Source organism: Geotrypetes seraphini, chromosome 6, assembly GCF_902459505.1.
Source record: "Geotrypetes seraphini chromosome 6, aGeoSer1.1, whole genome shotgun sequence".
NCBI lineage: Eukaryota > Metazoa > Chordata > Amphibia > Gymnophiona > Dermophiidae > Geotrypetes > Geotrypetes seraphini.
The window spans coordinates 95,276,618-95,300,079 of record NC_047089.1 but is presented as its reverse complement, the minus strand read 5'-3'; the positions used below and the strand labels follow the sequence as shown (position 1 = coordinate 95,300,079).

Below are 23,462 nucleotides of genomic sequence, written 5' to 3'. Positions count from 1 at the left end.
TGGACATTTAGACCCATCGGTATACTTCATGATGGAAGAAGCTTGGTTTCATTTATCAGGTCACGTAAATTCTCAGAATATGAGGTACTGGTCCGCTGACCCACTTAACTCATGAAACACCACTTCACAACCAGAAAATTGGTGTTTGGTGCATGGTGTCAGGAACACAAATAGTGGATCCAATTTTCTTTGAATCAGCTGTGAATTTTGCGGTTTACTTGGACATCTTTGAACAATTTTACAACCAACACACACCAGAAGAAAAAAATATACTGCTTTTTCCAACAAGATGGGATAACATTCCTCACCTCACACGTCTCACTGGCACGAGTTCATGAACTGTTTACAGAGGAGCGAACTAAGAGCAAGGGGTTATGGCCACCACGTTCCCTGGAGTTGTCCATATGCAATTTTTATCTGTGGGAAAATTTAAAGCAGAAAGTGTACTCCAACAATCCATATACCCTGGATAAGGGATGTCAAAGTCGATCTTCGAGGGCAGCAATCCTGTTGGGTTTTCAGGATTTCCCCAATGAATATGCATGAGATCTATTTGCATACACTGCTTTCTTTGTATGCTAATAGATCTCATGCATATTCATTGGGGAAATCCTGAAAACCCGGCTGGATTGTGGACCTCGAGGACCGACTTTGACACAAATGCCCTGAATGAACTCAAGGAAAACATCATGAACAATATCCACAACATCACTGTTGAATAAGTGCAAGCAGTATTTGTTGTGCCAAAGGTTCATAGATGTGAACAGGGACCACATTCACCATCTGTTGTATCTTGTGGGTAAGTGAATAAAAACAATCCACTTGCTCATTCATCTTGTTATACTATCACCAGAGGTGGCCTACTTTGCTGTGGCCCACCCTGTTTAACAGCTTCTGATCTCAGTGATTTATTTACAGTTTGGACGGTCCAATCAGTGAATGTTTTAGATAATATAGCTCCAGTAACTGAGAAGAAAATCACCTAGTTTCACCATATCTCATTGTATTCTAAAATGTGAGTGTAGAAAACTGGAGCGAAGATGGAAGAAAACTAAATCTGTACATGATAAATCATTATGGAGATGTAAAATCATGCTGTATAAATCTGAACTTTGAAAATCTAGGATGCAGTTTTATGGTGATAAGTAGATCTATGGATCATTATGACACTATTTAAAATCTGGAGATTTTTATCAGCTCCTTTAAAGAATGAACAACATCCTAATGTCCCTAATGCCACTGATGTAGCTATTTCTTGGAAAATATCAAAATTATTTGATATTCATTTACATCTAAAGACATATTTTCTGTCCCTATATATTAGCCAATAATGATTTTGTTCCTGTAGATAGATATTGGACTTCTTTTTCTCATGTTATTGAACACCAAATTGTTCAGTATTAAATAGATTGAGCCATTCTTCTTGTCCTTTAGACCCATATCCTGCTACTGTTTTTCAGAATTTACCTACAAAGTTTTTAGATCATGTTTTTGTTTCCTTAACTATGGGTCACATAGTGCTAATCCCATTAATAAAATATATTACAAGATACACTTTAGTACCAGCAAGTTATCATCTAATAGCTAACATCCCTATTCTGACCAAATTATTGGAATCAATAGTTTCAAAACAACTTTCAGACTTTTTAAACAAATTTTCAATACTACATCAATTTCAACATGTCATTCATATATGTTATAGCACTGAAACACTATTACTCTATCTTATCTCTCAGATTCAAAAAATATGAAGTCAAAAGCATGCGTTTGATGTAGTCAATCACAAGGTTTTAACATTCCTCCTTTCACAAATAGGTGTAGGAGGTAACGTTTTGAAATGGTTTTGGGGTTTCTGTCTTTAAGATCCTATGTGGTACAAACTGGTTTCATGACTGTGGGGTACCCCAGGGATCTCAGCTGACCCCATCCTTTTCAATTTGTACATTACATCATTAAGTGTTCTCTCTTTAGATCCAGGTGAATTTCTTTTGAGGTATGCAGATATTTTTATACCTCAAGAAGTTAGTCCAGATTTAAATAACTTTGCTTCTAATATTTGTTCTTGTGTTACCATATTGTTACATTAGTCAACTTTGACCTTGATGAAGTTAAACCCTGTGAAGCCTAAATTGTTGTGGTTAGGGCCTCAGGCCCAGATTCTCTAAAAGTGCGTCCCGATTTTAGGCAGCTGTAGGCGTCCTACAGCTGTCTAATCAGCCAATCGGGATGCACGTTTTTTTTAAAAAAATGCTCCCCAGGCAGGCCTGAAGGCGCCTCCGGGAGCCTAGGGAGACCCGCAAGATGCCTAAGCTCGTCTAAGGGCCTTAGGCGGGCCTTAGGCTGAACCTAGGCGGCCCTACGCGTCTCCCTAGTAGATGAGAAGCTTAAAAATGTAGGCCAGCAAAATGCTGGTCTACATTGTAAGTAAACGCGGCCGCTATACTTATCGCGGCAAGGGATCTCTCTGCCGCTATAAGTATAGCGGGCCGTGGCCCCTGACCGATCACTGGCAGGAGGGTGCCCAATCCCTCCTGCCCGAAGACGCACCCCCCCCCTCCAGCGCTAACAACCCCCACTCCACCAAACCTGTTCTTACAGATGGGTCTTGCACGTCGAGCAAGCAGGCACGCCTCGTCGAAATGAGGCGGGCTCGCCCCTTCCCGGCCCATCCCGCCGAAGCCTAAGGCCTGATTGGCCCAGGCTCTAGAAGCCTGGACCAATCAGGCCTTAGGCATAGCGGGTCCGCCCATCCCCACTTAATCTAAGGCCTGATTGGCCAATCAGACCTTAGACTTAGTAGGGATGGGCGGACCCGCTATTCCTAAGGCCTGATTGGTCCAGGCTTCTAGAGCCTGGGCCAATCAGACCTTAGGCTTCGGCGGGATGGGCCGGGAAGGGGCGGGCCCGCCTCATTTCGACGAGGCGTGCCTGCTTGCTCGACGTGCAAGACCCATCTGTAAGAACAGGTTTGGTGGAGTGGGGGTTGTTAGCGCCGGGGGAGGGTGCGTCTTCGGGCAGGAGGGATTGGGCACCCTCCTGCCAGCGACCGATATTGTCGGGGGGGGCGGTCGGTAGTGTCGGGGAAGGGGGTGCGTCTTCGGGCAGGAGGGATTGGGCACCCTCCTGCCAGCGACCAATATTGTCGGGGGGGGGGGGGGCGATCGGTAGTGTCGGGGGGGGCGGTCGGTAGTGTCGGGGAGGGGGGTGCGTCTTCGGGCAGGAGGGTTTGGGCACCCTCCTGCCAGTGATCGGTCAGGGGGCCACGGCCCGCTATACTTATAGCGGCAGAGAGATCCCTTGCCGCGATAAGTGTAGCGGGCCGTTTCTAATCTAACCCGATTCTCTAACCCGCGTCTGTAACATGGACGCCGGTTACAGAATCGGGGTTTAGTTTAGGCCGATTCTGAATAGGACGCTTCTCCCGGGCGTCCTATACAGAATCAGGGCCTAGGTGTCTTGCGGGCCTCGCCTTCAATATAGGCGGCCTGCCTGGGGAGCATTTTTTTTAAAAAATGTGCATCCCGATTGGCTGTTTAGACAGCTGTAGGACGCCTACAGCTGCCTAAAATCGGGACGCACTTTTAGAGAATCTGGGCCTCATTGTCTAAAATTTCCTAATAATATTTTCTTAAAACTTGTCTATTGAAAAAATCATCATGAATATTGTGTATTACACTAAATTCTACCTAATCTTTTGGGCAATAGATAAATAATCTAGTTAAAAAATGTTTTCTAAGTTTACATCACCTGAAGTTGGTGTGAGCCCTATTTTATCAACATAAGAATTACCATACTAAGACAGACAGGTCCATCAATCTCAGTATCCTTTTTCCCAAAATGGCCAATCCAGGTCCCTAGCTAGATCCCAAGTAGTAATACAGATTTTATGCTGCTTATACTAGGAATAAGCAGTGAATTTCCCTAAGCCGTCTCAATAATGGCCTATGGACTTCTCTTTTAGGAAATTATCCAACCCTTTTTTAAACCCCATTCTCCAGCAACAAGTCCCAAAGTTTAATTACACGTTATGTGAAAAAAAATATTTTCTCCAGTTTGTTTTAAATCTACTATCTTTATCTTTATTAGTTTATTTGATATACCACATTTCTTAACAATATAGTCAGTTAAGGTGGTTAACAAATTTAAAATAATAGTCACATTAAAACTTCCCCCTCTATCCCAGTTGGGCTCAAAATCTAAACTATGTGCCTTGGAGAATAGATCAGAAAAAAAAGAAAAAGAACCCCCAGAAAAAATATAGGATATAATTATAAGGAACCCGGTATATTAAAAAATAAATAAATAAATAAAAATTCTTAGTAGCTTCATCACATGCCCCCTTGTCCTAGTATTTTTGGAAAGAGTAAACAAATGATTCACATCTACCCTTTCCACTCCATTCAGTATTTAATAGACCTTTATCATATCACCCTGAGCCGTCTCATTTCCAAGCTGAAAAGCCCTTGCCTCTTTAGCCTTTCCTCATAGGGATGTCATCCCAAAACTTTTATTATTTTTGTCACCCTTCTCTGTTCCTTTTCTAATTCTGTTATATCTTTTTTGAGATACAGCAACCAGAACTGCACACAGTATTCAAGTTGTGTCCATACCATAGAGCAATACAAGGGCATTATAACATTTTGTTTTCCATTCCTTTCCTGATAATTCTTAACATTCTATTTCTGTATAGCCTGTTTGACCAGTATAGTCCTTACAAATGGGTAATATACCTCACTGCGACCAGCAGGTGGAGATTGAGAACAAAACTTGTATATTAGGATAGACTCACCCCCTAGCAATCCAGTCTATCTCAGTCTCCAATAGCAGGTGTTAAGACTAATTTGGCTCCCCTCTTAGTACTGTTGGAATTTGTTTTGGACTCCTGGGTTCCCCTTTAGCGCCGGACGGAGCTTGGACGGATCCTGTTTGGGGATTCATCCGACCTCGGGGTTGTTAAACCTGGCGGGTCTCCCCACCACATTCCTCCACCTCCCCAAATTTTTGTAGAGGTGCCTCAGCTGGCAGCCTGGCCCCCATGGTTGGTCAGGCTTCCAGCTTTAAGAGCTGTGGAGTCTGTTCTGAGTAAAGAAAAAAAAATATTCTGAGGCTATGCTGGTCTAAAGGGCTCATTTCCCTTTAAAACTGCTGTTTTTTATTGTATTTTCTCATCTAACGGCACTTTTTTGCAGCTAGGGCGGTTTTCAGCACAATAAGCACATTTAAAGGGAAGAAGAGCTCATTTTGCTCCAGCTGCAAGGTACTCGTGACTGGCCTGTGTAAGCATTGTGCAGGCCAGAGTGGTGGGTGATCCTCGTTGGCAGTGATTGCTGGCGGCCAGGGCACTCCACCGCATGTACCTCGCAAGTTGGCTTCGGATCGTGGGAAAGCTCTGACGCCCATGCGGAGGGTTCCCCAGCCGCTGACGGTCAGGATGCAAAGGATTCCCTTACCTCTGGGATGGTTGGGGATTCCCTTTTCGCATTGGTTGGTTCATCGACCTCAGGAAAGTCCCAGGCTTTTCAGGTGCGGCAGGCCGCAGGAGCTCCATTTTTGGTGGTTTCAGGTCCATCTCTGTGTCCTTAGGTGACCTTCCCCATGTTTTGGAATTGCAGGGACACGGTATTGCTGGGTCCCCTGCTGTGGCAGTGAGTCCCTTGGGGTCGCCAGGGGATTTTCCCCCTGAGTTTATGTTGGCACTCTGTAAGGCTTATGTGCTGGTGTCTGGAGGTTATGTGTCCACTCCAGGGGTCTCGGGGGAGTGGGGTATTGCCCTCAACATCTTCTCCAGTTCGGCCCCATACAGCGGCAGTTTTGCCCCCTTCTGCTCCTCTCTCGTCCAAGCGACAGAGTGTTTCTTGGGATGAGGATTTTTGCCCAGAGGAGCAAGATGTTATTGATGAGGACCTGGACTTTTGGGGAGATTTCCAGGATCCTCTTGGGGAGATGGATTCTGCCAGCGGGGGGTTTGAGCACCCCCCCCCCTACTGGCGAAGATGCGTCTGTGGTGCGCATTTTTCAACTGGACAAGATTCATGAGCTAATTCTACAGGTCTCCTGAGTCTTCAACTTTGAGGACGTATGGTGGACACCTTGCTTAAGGGGAATCGCTCTGCTTCCTGCTCTTTTCCTATGCATCAGGATATGTGGGATATGCTCGCACAGTGGCAGGTGCCGGAAGCACCTTTTAATTTTTGTGCTCCATGGCCCACCTGTACCCCATTCCTGAAGGGGATAGGGACACTCTGAAGACGCCGGTGGTGGATGCGGTCGTCTCGGCCATCTCTAAGCGGCATACCATGCCTGTTGATGGCGGTGCAGCCTTGAAGGACCCTGAGCAGTGTAAGTTGGAGTCCATCCTTAAACAGAGTTTTGATATGACAGCTTTGGCAGTCCAGGCGGCGATGTGTGGCAGGCTGGTAGCTCGGGTGTGTTTTTGCTGGGCCGAGCATATGCTTGACAGTAAATCTGAGGATTGGGAATTGGTAAAGTATGAAGTTGCCAAAATTGAATTGGGTGCTTCTTATCTTTCAGATGCCTTGTATGACCTCTTACGAGCTTCTGCCAAGTCATTGGCTTTTGCAGTGGTGGCACGCTGTACCTTGTGGCTTCGCACTTGGTCAGTGGATAGGGTGTTCAAAGCTAAGTTGACAAAGTTTCCCTTTAAGGGATTTTACTTGTTTGGGGAGGACTTGGACAAGCTGGTTCAGACTTTAACTGATTCAAAAATGCCTTGTTTGCCTGAGGATAGGCCTAGACTAATGGCTTGGGGTGGTGCTGCTCATGGGCGTGATATCCTCTGCTTCTGCCCTGGTCGAAAGGCTGCCTCTTTTCAGTCTTCTGGGCTCTCTAGAGGCAGGTTCTTCCAGCACATGCAGTCCTTTTGTGGGGCCCGCCGGGTCTCCTGCCGCCCGTCCTGCCCAATGACTCCTTGCTGGCACCCATCTTGGTTCCAGTGGGCATCCGGCTGCGAGATTTTTATCCAAATTAGGCAGACATCATGTCTGATCAGTGGGTTCTGGAGGTGGTTCAGGTCGGCTATGCTCTGGAGTTCGCTCGTTCCTTGCCAGATCATTTTCTCGCTTCTCCATCACAGGTGATGTGGAAGCAGCAGGCCTTTTGCCAGACCCTTCAAAGATTGTTGGATCTCCATGTGGTGGTTCCAGTTCACCCTCAGGAGTGGGGCACAGGTTGGTACTCAATTTACTTTGTGATACCAAAGAAAGAAGGGACTATTTGGCCCATCCTAGATTTGAAGGGGGTCAACAGGGCTCTTCATGTGCCATCCTTCCACATGGAAACTCTGCAGTCTGTGATTCTGGTGGTTCAGTCGGGGGAGTTTCTCAACTCTTTCAATCTGACAGAGATCTACTTACACATTCCTATTTGGGCCTCCTATCATCACTACATGGGACAACACTGTCAGTTCTGGCCACAGCTCCGTGGATGTTCACCAAGGTGATGGTGGTCGTCACTGCGGTGTTGTGAAAAGAGAGCATTCTGGTTCATCCCTATCTGGATGACTGGTTGATTCGAGAAAAGTCGTTCCAGGAGAGCACCTGGGTCACAGCTTGGGTGGTGGAATTTCTACAATCCCGGAGATGGGTCATCCACCTCTCCGACAGCCAGTTGTCTCCATCTCAGTGCCTGGAATATCTAGGAGTTCTGTTCGACACCTCCATGTGGAAGGTCTTCCTTCTGGAGACCCGGGTAAGCAAATTGCAATCTCAGATTTGCCTGCTTATGACGTCCCAGTGTCCTCGGGCAGAGGATTTCCTCCTTGGGGGGTCTATGGCGGCTTCCCTCAATGTGGTAAGGTGGGCTCGGGCCCACATACGTCCTCTTCAGTATGCTCTTCTTCAGAGGTGGTCGCCTCAGAGGCACAGTTTAGATCAGGGCTGCCCAAGTCCGGGCCTTAAGATCTACTGGCAGGCCAGGTTTTCAGGATATCCACAATGAATATGCATGAGAGAGATTTGCCTGCACTGCCTTCTTTGTATGCAAATCTCTCTCTTTTGCATGTTCATTGTGGATATCCTGAAAACCTGGCCTGCCAGTAGATCTCAAGGACCGGACTTGGGTAGCCCTTGTCTAGATCTTCCTGTTCCGCTTCAGGGCTTGGCTTGTTGTAGTCTTCGTTGATGGCTCCAGATCTCCCATCTTGTACAAGGGGCAAGTCTGAACCAACCGCAGTGGATGGTGCTGCTCACAGATGCCAGTCTTCTCAGTTGGGGATATCAGTGTCTAGGTCACTCAGCAAAGAGCACCTGGTCCACAGAGGAGGCTTCCTGGTCGATAAATGTCTTAGAGACCAGAGTCATCCGTCTGGCATTAGCCTTCCAGTCCTTTCTGTTGGGCAGGTCAGTCAGGGTTCTTTCAGAGAATGTCATGGCGGTGGCCTATGTCAATCATCAGGGGGGCACCAGGAGCACTTTGGTAGCATAGGAGTTGGCTCTGCTCATGCTCTGGGCAGAATCTCATCTTCAGGACATCTCAGCCTCCCACATAGCTGGAATGGAGTGGAGAATGTTCAAGCAGACTTACTCAGTTATCACGTGCTAGTTCCCGGAGAGTAGTGTCTAAGCCACGTGGCCTTTCAGTCTTGGGGTCAACTCCTCAAGGACCTGATGGCCACAAGTGTCAATGTCAAAACACCCTGCATCTTCAGTCATTGCAGAGACGGTCAGGCTGAGGGCCTGGATGCTCTGTTTCAACCATGGCCAATGGAGGGGCTGTTATATGTGTTCCCTCTGTGACCATTAGTATGCAGAGTTCTTCTCCACATAGTTTGACATCCAGTCCTTGTGGTTCTGGTGGCTCCGGATTGGCCCAGGCAACCATGGTACGCAGATCTGGTGAAGCATCTGGTGGCGGATCCACTTCCTCTGCCTCTCTTGGCTGATCTTCTGACTCAGGGTCCCATTCCAATGTTTGATCCAGGTCCCTTCTGTCTTAAAGCTTGGCTCTTGAAAGGGATTGCCTAGGTAAGAAGGGGTGTTCAAATAAAGTGATCTCAACCCTCTTGGGGTCCTGGAAGCTTTCTACCTCTCGGGCTTATGGAAGCGAGAATCCAAAAGCGGTAACGCGGTTATTATGGGGGACTTCAACTACCCCGGGATAGACTGGAGTCTTGGAAGCTCAAATTGTACTAGGGAGACAGAATTCTTAGAGGTTATACAAGATTGTTTCATGGAGCAGCTTGTCAGAGAACCGACGAGAGGAAATGCCACTCTGGATCTAATCCTAAATGGGTTAAGGGGACCTGCTAAAGAAGTAGAGATAGTGGGACCGTTGGGAAACAGCGATCATAATGTGATCAAGTTCAAGGTTGAGGTAGGAATACCGAAAAGAAAAAGAACCATAGCGACAACTTTAAACTTTAGGAAAGGAAACTAAGAAGCAATGAGGGAAATGGTAAGGAAGAAACTTAGGAACACTTCAAAAAAATGGCAAACGGTAGAACTTGCCTGGTCTTTTCTCAAGAACACGGTGAGCGATGCGCAAAATCTATATATCCCCAGATTCAGAAAGGGGTGCAAAAAGAGTTGAATAAAGGACGCGGCGTGGATAACCAAAACAGTGAAGGAAGCGATAGGCAATAAGAAAAGTTCATTCAGGAAATGGAAAAAGGACAAAACTGAGGAGAACTGGAAAGAGGACAGGAAATATCAAAAAGAATGTCACCGAGTGGTTCGAAAAGCCAAAAGAGAGTATGAAGAGAGGCTAGCCAGGGAAGCACAAAATTTCAAACCATTCTTTAGATATGTTAAAGGGAAGCAACCGGCTAGGGAGGATGTGGGACCGCTGTACGACGGTGACAAGAAGGGAGTGGTGAAGGAGGAGAAAGAAGTGGCAGAAAGACTTAACGTGTTCTTTTCATCTGTATTTACAAACGAAGACACATCCAACATTCTGGAACCTGAGCAATTCTTCAATGGAAATCAGGCAGAAAAATTAACAACCATGGAAGTGAGCCTTGAAGATGTACACAGGCAGATAGATAAATTAAAAACAGACAAATCCCCGGGTCCGGACAGAATCCATCCAAGGGTTCTGAAGGAATTAAAGGAGGAGATAGCGGAACTACTGCAGCAAATTTGCAATCTATCCCTGAAAACAGGCGTGATCCCGGAGGACTGAAAGATAGCCAATGTTACGCCCATCATTAAAAAGGGATCAAGAGGTGACCCAGGAAATTACAGACCGGTGAGTCTGACCTTGGTACCGGGGAAAATGGCAGAAACACTGATAAAAGAAAAAAATCGATGAACCTTTTGAAAGAAATGAACTTCTGATAACCAGCCAACACGGTTTCTGCAAGGGAAGATCTTGCCTAAGAACTTATTGCACTTCTTTGAAGGAATTAACAAACGGATGAACAAAGGAGACCCCATAGACATCATATATCTAGATTTCCAAAAAGCCTTTGACAAGGTGCCCCATGAACGCCTACTCCGGAAACTGAAGAACCATGGGGTGGAAGGAGATGTACATAGATGGATCAGAAGCTAGTTGGCGGGTAGGAAACAGAGGGTGGGAGTGAAGGGCCACTACTCGGACTGGAGGAGGGTCACGAGTGGGATCCCACAGGGCTCAGTACTAGGGCCGCTGCTATTTAATGTATTCATAAATGATCTGGAAACAGGGACGAAGTGTGAGATAATAAAATTTGCGGATGACACCAAACTATTTAGTAGAGCTCAGACTAAAGAAGACTGTGAAGAACTGCAAAGGGACTTGAACAAACTAAGGGAATGGGCAACGAGATGGCAGATGAAGTTCAATGTTGAGAAATGTAAAGTATTACATGTGGGAAACAGAAACCCGAGGTACAACTATACGATGGGAGGGATGTTTTTAAATGAGAGTACCCAAGAAAGGGACCTGGGGGTGATGGTGGACTTGACAATGAAGCTGACGGCACAGTGCGCAGCGGCTGCTAAGAAGGCAAATAGAATGCTAGGCATCATCAAAAAGGGTATTACAACTAGAACGAAAGAAGTTAACTTGCCATTGTATCGAGCGATGGTGCGTCCGCATCTGGAGTACTGCGTCCAATATTGGTCGCCGTACCTTAAGAAGGATATGGCAATACTCGAGAGGGTTCAGAGGAGAGCGACGCGTCTGATAAAAGGGATGGAAAACCTTTCATACGCTGAGAGATTGGAAAAACTGGGTCTCTTTTCCCTGGAGAAGAGAAGCCTTAGAGGGGATATGATTGAGACTTGCAAGATCATGAAGGGCATAGAGAGAGTAGAGAGGGACAGATTCTTCAAACTTTCAAATAATAAAAGAACAAGAGGACATTCGGAAAAGTTGAAAGGGGACAGATTCAAAACGAATGCTAGGAAGTTCTTCTTTACCAAGCATGTGGTGGACACCTGGAATGCGCTTCCAGAGGGCGTAATAGGGCAGAGTAATAGGGCAAGAGGGAATTGGACAATTTCCTGCTGGAAAAGGGGATAGAGGGGTATAGATAGAGGATTACTGCACAGGTCCTAGACCTGTTGGGCCACCGCGTGAGCGGACTGCTGGGCACGATGGACCTCAGGTCTGACCCAGTAGAGGCATTTCTTATGTTCTTATGTGAGGGTTTTGCGTATATTTGAGGAGTGGTGTGCTGCACTTGGAGTGGCCTCTTTTCAAGCTTCCCTGCCTACCATCTTAGAGTTCTTGCAGGAAGGCCTGGACAGGGACTGGCTTGGTCTTCTCTCCGGGTTCAGCTTGCGGCCTTGTCAGCCTTTTGTGGCTTGCTGAAAGGTCAAAAAACAAAAGGAATTAACCCCAAAATATCCACAAAGAAGAAAATCCAGAGAAAATTAAAAAAAAAACTCTGTGGAGTGACAATGTTCCCAAATGGACTTTATCTGAAAGTATCAAAGTTCCAAAGGTACACTAAAATCATCCACATAAAATAATTCCATCCACATAAAAGTAAATCATTCACATAAGAGCCTTGAAGGACCTAGTCCACTATCGCGGTATAGTAAAAAGGGAGGTGGTATATTTATCTATTTTTGTATAGTTGTTACTGAGGTTACATTGCATAAAGTCATCTGCCTTGACCTCTTTGAAAATCCGCGGAATAGAAATGATAATTAACATTTCTCTGCGTACAGTGTGCTTTTTAAAATTTTATTGTTGGTAGATCATTTTGACTTGGCTACGAAGGTAAAGGGGAGGGAGGGAGGGGAGCTGCTGAAAGACATCTAGTAATCCTTGCAGGCTTTACTGTACAGGGAATTATTTTTGTAAAATCATGTTTTGTTATGTGACTGGCATTATTTAGACTTTAATTTCTATGAATGAATAGAATGAAAATGATATAAAATTGCTTGCTTGTTTTTGTGTGCGTGCGCTGAAGGGAAGTGGAGAGAGAGTGGGCTGAGAACACTAAAGGGAAATGGGGAAGAGAGAGTGGGGAGAAGACGCTGATTTATAAATTGACAATTTTACAGAATATTGTTTCTTTTTATACTTTAATATAATAAGTTCAGTATAAAACTATTTGAGGCTTGTGTGGTTGGGATCAGATGGTTTGTGGGGATGGGGACCGTGCTCATGGGGATGGAGACAAATTTTTTCCCCGTGTCATTCTCTAGGCTCTGCCACAAATCAATTTTGACTACGTGCGGGTGAGTGGGGTGTCAGTCGGGTTGGCGTAGTCGTTGTAGCACAAGCAGGCGCGGGATATGTCTCTCAAAAGATATCTTAATCATTGTACTGCTGATCTTTGGCTCTTTTGACTGAGTTTGCCTACCACTGACCTAGATGGACACAATCTGATGAGGACCAGCCAGCACGGCTTCAGCTGATCCTTGCTGGGAAATCCATGATCAGGTGAGCCAGCAGGATTCCCTGAAACCGGGTCAGCTGTTCAGGGATTCCCCTGCAATCAGCTGATGGCAAGCTGTTCTGACGGGGTAGGACAATTAGGTACCACATCCAAACAGCTTGCCTTTATACATTTTTCATGTGGACATCTTTATATTTGGGAATGTAAAAAAAAGATAAGATGTACTAAGGTTTGAAAGGTCTAGATCAGTGGTTCCCAACCCTGTCCTGGAGGAACACCAGGCCAATTGGGTTTTCAGGCTAGCCCTAATGAATATGCATGAAGCAAATTTGCATGCCTATCACTTCCATCATATGCAAATCTCTCTCATGCATATTCATTAGGGCTAGCTTGAAAACCCGATTGGCCTGGTGGTCCTCCAGGACAGGGTTGGGAATCACTGGTCTAGATAGTTTATTTAAAAAAAAACAAAAAAACCCAAACTTAGACATGTAGCAGTTTTGAGAATGGACATTTTTACTACTGAATTTCTAAACATCTTTCTCAAAATGTCCAAGCTCTGACTTAGACGTCCTATCAAAAATGCCCCTCTACGTGTTTAAGTGCTTTGAAAATGAGCTTTCATATTTGTGTGCTTGATGCAAGCTGTTAAATATTAGAGAATGTCCTTCTTTTGGGACTAGAGTTGCAGACTTAGAGGAGCTGAGGAACATAGAGTGTTACCTTGGTGGAGGAAGGTCTCCTAAAGGGAGAGTGTCATCCTGGGAAAGGAGCCAGGACCTACTAACCAGGGGATATAATATCCTCTCACACCATGGATGTGTCTCCAGGCTGCCCAGGAGGGAAAGGTCAAGACAACTTTGTAGTTAGTGATTTGATCATTAGACATGTAGATATTTTTGTTGGATGTGAGGATTGCTTGGTCACTTACCTCCCTGATGCAAAGGAGAGAACCTCAAGTATCACCTAGGTAGGATTAAAGATAGTGTTGGGGAGGAGATGGCTGTCTTAGTACATATAGGTATCAATGATATATTACAATGTAGGAGGGTGGTTCTGGAAGCTAAATTTAGGCTCTTGGATAGAAATGGATGTTTATATCCTCAAAGGTAGCATTTTTGGAAATGCTGCCCATTCTGCACACAGGCAGGCAGATCTTTGAAGTGTCAATGCATGATTGAACCAGTGGTGCTTTCTGGAAATACTATTAAAACAGGACATTTAGGGAATCCCAAAAGAGAGATTTTAATAATGGTGAAAGAAGACCAGGAGTGTTTAAGGCAAGGGTGTCCAACCTAGGCCCCCGCTAGGTTGGCTTTTCAGGATTTCCCAAATGAATATACATCACTTCCGATCAAATGGAGCAAACAATCAATTCATACAAATAGCCACAATATTGCTAAGTGCCCTTCCTCTACAAGAAGCTATTTATTATCATAACATACAATAAATGTTACCAAAATATCAAATTGTATTATTATACTTATCTATTAATCTTCATAAACCACATAAATACATATAACATCCACAAATCTTCCCAACAAGACTACCCCCCCCCCCACTGCTTAAGCCCACAAATCATAAATTCATGATAAAAAGTCCACTTAAATGTTATACTTCATACACTTGTTACACTCCTTGGCAAAATATCACAATGTTTGTCCTGCTTGATTTCACTTGCACACATTTCTGAATATACATGAGATCTATGGGAGCAGTGCATGCAAACAGATCTCATTCAAAATCATTGGGGAAATCCTGAAAACCTAATTGAATTGCATCCCTTCAGGACTGACATTAGACAACCCTGGTTTAAGGGAAGAGGAGAATAAAGGATGCAAATTGCCTCTGCCAACTTCTAAGCAGCTTGTAGATGCAAAGAAAAAAAATTGAAGTGTCTGTATACAAATACTAGAAGCTTGAAAAATAGGATGCAAGAGTTAGAGTATATAGCACTAAGGGCTCCTTTTACTAAGCTGCGGTAGCGTTTTTAGCAGATTAGCATGCGCTGCCCTCGGTGCTATGTGGAAAAACTAACGCCAGCTCAATGAAGACGTTAGCGTCTAGCGCATGCGCTAAAACTGCTAGTGCAGCTTAGTAAAAGGCGCCCTAAATGATGAGGTAGATTTAATAGGCATCTCAAAGACCTGGTGGAATGAGGACAATCAATGGGACTCTGTTACAAGGGTAAAAATTACCCCCACCCTAAAAAAAAAAAATCAAAAAAAATCTGTAGCACAATTTATAGTGCCAGCCGCGCTGGTAACAGCTCCTATGCTTATAGGAATTGTATGAGTGTTGGAGCTGTTACCTCTATGGCCGGTATTACAGTTTGTAAAAGTGTCTGTGTGTGGGGGGGGGGAGGGGGAAGGGGCTGTTGGTGGTAAGTCTTTAAAAAATAAAATATCTATTTTAGATAGAAGAGAGTGAATTATTAATGTAGACATCTAGCAAGATATGATTTAGTGTTTGCATTGCTGATTTCATTAACATCACACATTAGGATTGTGAGTTTAAAATATATTTTTTATGGAGAGAAAACAGGTATATTGTGCTTTCTTATGATACAAAATTTATTTTGAAATATGATCAATTTTTCTTTAGATGCTATCTGTGAAATACAAAAAAGACAAATGTTGATTCATTCCCTTTATGATATCTTTTTTGTTTCAAACTAATAATTTTTCAAAATACATCTTTAAAATCTTTTAAAATTTTTGAATGGTTATGGAAAATATTAATATGGAAGTAGTAGTAGTGGGAAATATATGAACTTTCATGCTTCCTTTAATGCTGAGAAATACTGTTGGGTACTAGTTCATAATATTCCAAATGTGGTTTTAATACTATACATTGAAATATGAAAGTCTTGGCCTGTCTTTTGTCCAAATAGAAAGGACGATATAATTGATGAAAACACTAATATTGCATTTATCAGTGTTGATACTTTTGTGTCCAGCAGCTGTCCATCAGAATGGACTATCAATGAATCAGATGCTGATGGGTTTGTCGCCAAATATCTTGCCTGGACCTAAAGAGGGTGATCTAGCTGGTCATGATGTTGGACATGAATCAAAAAGAATACACATTGAAAAAGGTAATCGGAAATATTATGCTATTTAATTTTAGAATAGCAAAATAATTGTAATTACTGTGTGGTAATGTGTATAGTTTAAACGCTAAAACTGTTTAGAGATATAACAAAAAGCTACAAAAACTTTGACTAGTATTTGTGAAGCCAATTTCTAGTTCAAGACAAATAAATTTCAGTTGTGTATGAAAAGAACATAGAGAAAATTTTTCAGATTTAATGCCACAGGTCAGTCTATGGCAATTTTTGATGATCCATTTAAAGAAATGTTTTGTAGATTTGCATCAAAGTTTCACTTCCTTCATATAGATAACGATTAAATTATTAATTATAGATATTTTTTACAGAATTACAGGTAATATACAGAGCTAGAGAAATTTGTCTGTGAATGTTATTTAAATAAATTAATACATCTGATCAAGAAGCACTTGTTTTTGTCTACAAAGAGAATTTGATTAATAATTTACGGTCTCGTTTACAAAGACGCGCAGCAACAGCCCCAAATCCCTTTAAATCTCTATGGGCTTCGGGGCCGTTAGCGCAGCTTTATAAAAGAGGCCATTAGATGTGCAGTGTATTCTGTTTCATTTTCATACACTCTTACTTTAAATACTGATATACTCAACTTTGCTTCATCTAGTTTGGAAATAGTAGAACAGTTGGCTAAAGAATTCAGATTAAAATTGAACTCTAAAAAGAGCAAAATCTTGTTGGGAAGCACACAGGATAAAATAAAGGCAACTTCCTTGAAGTTAAATGGAATATATTATAATGTTGATCCTACTATTAAAATATTGGTAGTCATCTTAGATCGTGTTCTGACATTTGATGCTCAAGTAGATGCCTTGGTTAAAAACAAATGTTTTTTTGTTCTCTGGAAACTCCGTATTATTAAATCGTATTTAGATTTCAACTTTTTCAGACTCTTGGTGCAGTTTTTGGTTTTGGGCCTACTAGACTATTGTAACATTGTCTATTGGACTCCTATAAGAAAACCATTAGGAAGATGAGTGTTATCCAGAATACGGTGGTTTGTTTAATTTATAACTTGAAGAAATCAGAACATTTAACACTTTATCTTAGGAAATTGCATTGGTTTCCTGTTGAGGCGAGAATATTTTTCAAATTTGCTTGTATCAGTTATAAGACTCTATTTGGAAATGCTACATGTTGAAACATTTCAGACTTTCAGGTAATGGACGTCATAACGTGGTTGTTCTTTTTTCTCTTTTCCTCCCTTAAAAGGAGTGTTTTATTTGAAAGAACTCTATCTTTCCAAGCTGGCAAATGGAGTAAAATGCTAAGTGGTTTAATTGTGGCTTCTAATTCCTATCACATGTTAAAACTTATCTTTTTGATAAATTTGTCTGACATCATTATGAATCTTAATGTTAATTCTGAACTATTGCTGGTTTTGTTCAGTTTTTAGGAAAAATGTTAAACTTATCCTTTTGATAAATTAGTTGGCTTTTATAACGAATTTTAATGCTGTTTTGTTCAGCTTTCCATTATTGTTAACTACCTAGAATTGAGAGGTACTGCCGTATGAAAATAAAATTTATTATTATTATCGGTAAGTTTAAATGACTCCTCTACTGTATGTAATGCTTATTTGGTATATATATATATTTTTTTCTACAAGATACCACTTGTATTATAGGCTAGATAAATTTAAAGGATGCTAACCTGTCAAAAGTTAGCAAGGCAAATGAATGAGCAGTAGTTCAAACTAAGTGCTTATCTCGATAGTTGATGTAGAAGATAATGGCAGATATGGAACACAAAGGCGCATTTTCAATATGATGTCTAATTCTGAATTTAGATATTTTGCAGAAGAAACACAAGAATCCAGTACCAAACATGCCCATTTTCAAAACTGCAAAATGTCTATCTTAAAAAAAAAAAAAAATGGATGTTTATTCTGTGCATCTATCCTTTGTGTGTCTATATTTTTGAACTATTTTTGAAAAAAACACAGCCAAATGAAAAATACATAGAACAAGCCATTGGGATGTAGGAGGGGCCAGCATTTGTACTAGACTGGCTACACATACATCCCAGTAGAGCAGTGGTGCACCATAGGGAGCACTGTTGTGAACGTTGCATAAAAGGTCCTAGGTATATATCTTACCATAATCCCAATATGGTATATGGTGAACCCTCCAAAACCCACTTAAAACCTACTGGACTCAACTGTACACCACACCAGTAGCCTTTATGCCTGCAGGTGATACCTCACATATGGGATTTGGGTGGAGACTGGAAGGCTCACTGATTCCACCATAAGTGTAGTGGCAGGTATGTACTGCTTAATGTACATCTTTGTGGAGAAGGAGGGGGTCAGTGACCACTGTGTGTGTGTGTGTGATCTGTTCAGTTTGGGCATTTTTTTGACACTTATTTGTTATTTAAACAGGTGTAGCCCTAGATGTCAACCTTGTGTCCTAGCTGTTTGATTATGGCAGAAAATGACTAAGTCATAAGCCCACCCTATTCCCCCCATACCATTCTTCTAACAAGCCTCCTTGAGATTTAGATGAACTACTAATCAAAAGCATAGATATCTGTCTAGAAAATATTTTTTTGAAAATAGCAAATTGGAAGGGCTTGGCAAGAAAAATGTCCTTCTGCCACTTTTTGAACATTTTCCTCTTTTAAAAATGAGTCCAATAGTCATTTGAAACTAGCCGTTTATGCCTATGTTGTATATATTCTCCAGTGTATGATTTTCTCCCTCCTTTCCACTACCACTAAAGAACCATGCACTGGTTACGGACGGAGGCACGTGCAAAGTTTAAGCTGGGATGTTTTTGCTTTAAGGTACTATCCGGTTTAGCCCCTAAATATATAACTGACCTCTTCTCAACCAATAGACATAAGAGAAGCTCACATCTGAAGGTCGTCTCCCTACCGGTTAGAAGATGTAAATTTAAAAGACACCATCAACATCCTCTCTTATCAAGCAGCATTATGGGGCAAAGACCTGGAAAGATTACTTATGCATGCAAATAACTATGGGGAATTTAGGAAACACCTCAAAACATATCTGTTCTTGAAGTACCTAGGTAACTGATCTGCGCAATCTCTCCCACAACAACTGATCTCATAAACTGTTAGTTGCCAATCTCCAACTAAGTTCTACTCAGTTTGTAGCATTTTTTCTTTAATCATTGTAAACTACATAGAACTTCATGGTCCTGTGGCATATAAACTGTTGTTATTATTATTATTATTATTATTATTAATAATAATAAAATGATAACAATGTTGTATGGATGTTCTTCTGGAAGCTTCAATGATAGTTAATACTGGTACTGAAAATGCACAGGCATCTAATGTTTGGAGAGAGATACCATGCCGTGAGTGTTAATGAACACAGATTGGGATGGAGAAGAGGACCCTCATTCTGTGTTAGCAAGGTTGGAAAGATTGATAGCATGATGGGTTCCCTGCTGTTGAGTTGCAGGAGGAAAGGGAACCAAGGTTGACAAGGCCACTGAGGTGCTATGAGAATCATGGTGGCTTGGTCCTGCCACATCTTGAGAAGAGTTTTCATAATTAGAGGCATCAGTGGGAAAGCATAAAGGAATTTCTTCTGCCAGGCTAGGATGAAAGCTTCTAACTCCAGATGATTGTGATTGTAAAGTCTGGAGCAGAGAAGTAGAAGTTTGTGGTTGTGGATGGAAGCAAAGAGATCTATTTCCAGGGTCCACCAGATGGCAAAGATCTGATGTGGGGTTTTGGAGTTGAGTGGCCATTTGTGAGGCTGCATAAGTCTGCTCAAGTTGTCAGCCAAGACATTCTGTTTCCCTGCTAGGTAGCCTGCTTGTAGAAAAATGTTTTGAGGAATCACCCAGGGTCAGATTTGGATCACCTCTTGGCAAATACATTGAGATCCTATACCACCCTAGTTTTTTAATGTAATACATGGCTACTTGATTGTCTGTGTGGATAAGCACTACTTGATTGAGGAGACGATCCTGGAATATGCATAGAGCATTGTGGATTGCTTAAAGCTCTAACAGGTTGATGTGAATAGCTTTCTCCTGAGGATTCAAGGCTCCTTGGGTATGGACGCCATCAAGATGGGCTCCCCAGCCATCCATGGAGGCATCGGTTGTCAAAACCTTTTGATGTGGTGTTACATAAAACAGAAGTCCCCTAAAGAGATTGGTCAGGGATGAGCACCACTGGAGTGCCTTCTGCAGATGTGAGGTTACCTTGAGTTTTTGTGACAGGAGACCAGTGACCTGAGACCATTGGGTGGAAAGTGCCAGCTGAGGATCCCCAAGATGTAAACAGGCAAAAGGAGTCACATGTACTGTAGAGGCCATGTGGCCAAAGAGTTGGAGCATTTGGCGTGCTGATATGTATTGAGAAGAAGAGATTTTCTGACAAAGACAAATAAAATTGTCTAATCTTTGTTGCAGTAGGAAAGCATGAGTCTGAATCATATCCAACAATGCCCCAATGAACTCCAGAATTTGAATGGGATCTAGGTGAGACGTCTCATAATTGACTGAGAGTAGGCGAACTGTTGCATTCAGGGTTTGTTGAGCCTGCTGAGATGTGGAGGCTTTGATAAGCCAATCATCTAGGTAAGAAAATACTTTAAAACAGTATGAGCAGAGTAGGGCTACTACTTCTAAGCACTTCGTGAAAACCCTGGGTTCTGATGGCAGATCAAAATGAAGCACCTTGTATTGAAAATGATGTGTTCCTTTTTGGAACTGGAGATATTGTCTGTGAGCAGGTAGGATTAAAACATGTATGTATGCTTCTTTGAGATCCAGAGATCACAGCCAGTCATTTTTCTCTTACAGGGATAAGAGGGTCCTTAGTGAGACCATGCAAAACTTATCCTTCACTAAGTATTTGTTGAGAGCACAAAGGTCTAGGATTGGACAGGTCTTTTTTTGTATCAGGAGGTATTTGGAGTAGAACCCTCTGCTCTTCTCTTGCAGAGAAATTTGTTCTATGGCAGTGAGCTAGAGAAAGACTGAGAGCTCTTGGTGTTGGAGCTGGGAATTGAAAAGAGACTCTTTTGGAGAATGGTTTGGAAGTTCTTTCATAAATGAAGAGTGTATCCCTGACTGATTACTTGTAGGACTCAATGGTCTGATGTTTTTATAGACCAGCATTGTTAGTAATGTATAGGTTGATCTCCTATAAGCAAAATTTAAGGTGAAGGATGAGATATACTGGCTATGCTCTCTAGAAGTAAGTCAAAAAGACTGCTGCTGTTTAGACTGAATTGGTGCAGAAGTTTTCTGCTGCCTATGTTGCCTAAGGCATCTTTGAGTACCTGTGTGAGTAGGTGAGAGATGTCGATGGATCTGCCGCGGGATTTTCAGGCTCCTGGGACGTTGGCAGTGCTCCAGCTCCTGCGGTGTGACCTTGAGGATCGTGACAGCCCATTCCTGTGGCAAGTTCAGTGGTGTGTGTGTGTTGTGTTTGTGTGTGTTAGTGGCACTGGTGAGACATGGCCTGGGAAGTGAGCCTTTGGTTATTTGGGGTAGTGGAGTGTTAGTTGGTTGGGGTTTGGGGAAGGGTTTTTTTGTGCTCCTTATGGCCCCTTCTAAAAAGTATGGTTCCAGGGGAGGGAGGGGTGGTGGAGCTCGGAGAGGTCATTCTGCAGCGGTGGCAGTGCCTTTTGGCAGACCAGGGAGGAGGAATCGGTGCAGCAGGGAGGAAGGCAGGCTTTGTGGAGTTTCGGCAGCAGTGGGCGAGTGGTGGACCAGGGAGGAAGGCAGGCAGGCTTCGGTGCTGGAGGGAGGCAGGACAAAGGCTGGAAGACAGTGAGGGGGAAAGGGGAAAGAACTCAGAACATAGGAATGAAGGAAGGAGGGAGGGAATAGAAAGAGACAATTGGGCCTGAGGAAGTAAGGAAAGAAAGAAAGATCTAGTGCAACCAGAAATCACCAGATAACAAAGGTAAGATTTCAGTTTAGTGATTGAAATCTGTCTGCAGCAGTATATTTGTCTATTTTTCTAGGGGGCTGGGTTCAGAGGGACAAGTTGAGTGTGGGAAAGAGATGGTGAAGGTTGGCACTGAGAGTTAATTAAATGGTTGCAGTATTCTTGTTTGTCAAGCGTGAAGGTAGATTGGAAGGACATCGGCATGAATTTGAAATGTATGAAGTTGGCATGTGTGTGGTATTTAAATCAAATATGTTCAGCAGCTCAAGCATAGGCATACAGGTAATGGATGATGGGGGTCATCCAGGGCTGGGGTTTGGCATGGCTTATAGGATGTAAAATGGGAGGGGCGAGGGTATCAATAGAAGAAGAGAATATGGAATTATAGGAAAGGACAGCTTCACTGACACACTTGTGTGACACAGTAGTAGAAAGGAGGGATGAGGCAGTGGTAGAGAATGTGTCGGGGTCAATAGCCTGAAGGTTCCTAAATGTATGGGTTGTGATTGGTTGGGATTGGGGGTAGGGTATTAAGATGTGAAGGCTAACAGCTGATGGTCAGAGATGGTAAGATTGAGGTGCAGAATTTGGTGATAGGGCAATTGGAGGAGAGGACAAGTTTGAGGCAGTGGCCTTCCTGGTGCATAATGATGGTGGAGCACAGCTGGAGATCATATGAGGACATTAGAGTGAGAAATCTGAATGCATAGGAGTCAGAGGGGTCTTCAGCATGGATGTTGAAGTCACCAAGGATAAGGGAGGGAGATGAGGGTTCAAGAAAGAAGGAGAGCCAGGAGTCAGTCATTGAAGATGGAAGAAAAGGACTTATCAGGGGGTCAGTAAATGACTGCTACTCTGAGAGAGAGAGGAGTAAATAGACAGATGGAGTGAACTTCAAAGGAAGGAGAACAGTGAGATTGAGGCAAAAGAAGGGGTTAATATTTACAAGATCATGAGAGTAAGTGTCCAACCACCTCCATGATCAACTGGGCGAGATGTGTGTGAAAAAAGGTACCCTCCATGACACAGTGGCAGCTGAAGCAGAGTCTTAAGGGCAGATCCAGGTTTCAGTTAGTGCTAGCAGGCGGAGCTTTCTAGAGATAAAGAGGTCATGGATGATAAGTTTGTTGGTGACAGATCAGGCATTCCACAGGGTGCATGATAAGGACAGGGAGGAGAGGAACAAAAATAAGATTGGTTCAATTGTGGTGTAATCCCCATGAATAGGCTGAGGGATGATTGGGAGGACCGGGAATAGGATTGATGTCCCCAGCAGAGAGCAAAAGAAGGAGTAGGAGAATACAAGTGCATGTGGGAGAGGCATGGGGGCTACGCCGTAGTTAAGATGCATATAGGTAGAATGGGGATATTTGAATGAGAGGGATAAAGTGTAGAAGCTGTAGGGCTGAGAAAAGGTTGGGAGACAAGAGGAGGGAGGGTGAGGTGGTGAAACTGAAAAGTGAGTGGTGTGGTGGGGTGGTGATGTGTTAAGTGGCTTGGGATGAGGAGAGGGGATGGGGAAGGTGAGTAGAAGCAAGAGGAATTGGTAAACAGGGGTCATTGGGGGAGGAGAGGGCGTGAGTAGGACCTGCCTCCTAATTGTACAGTAAGAATTGTCCTAGATAAATGGTGCAAGACAGATGAGTGGAGTCTGTGAAT

At 43.1% G+C, this 23,462-nt stretch overlaps 1 protein-coding gene across 7 annotated transcripts in view; it reads left to right on the top strand.

Annotated features, from left to right (window-relative positions):
* The window catches only part of DACH1 (dachshund family transcription factor 1), a 1,064,146-nt gene that overhangs the window by 675,078 nt on the left and 365,606 nt on the right, over positions 1 to 23,462 (top strand). For 4 of the 7 annotated variants that reach the window (XM_033948397.1, XM_033948400.1, XM_033948395.1 and 1 more), the window contains one exon: positions 15,753 to 15,890. In XM_033948397.1, the coding sequence (XP_033804288.1) occupies positions 15,753 to 15,890 (138 nt within the window). The remainder of the gene's footprint in view (positions 1 to 15,752; positions 15,891 to 23,462) is intronic. The other 3 variants (XM_033948396.1, XM_033948401.1, XM_033948399.1) reach the window with 1 other exon arrangement.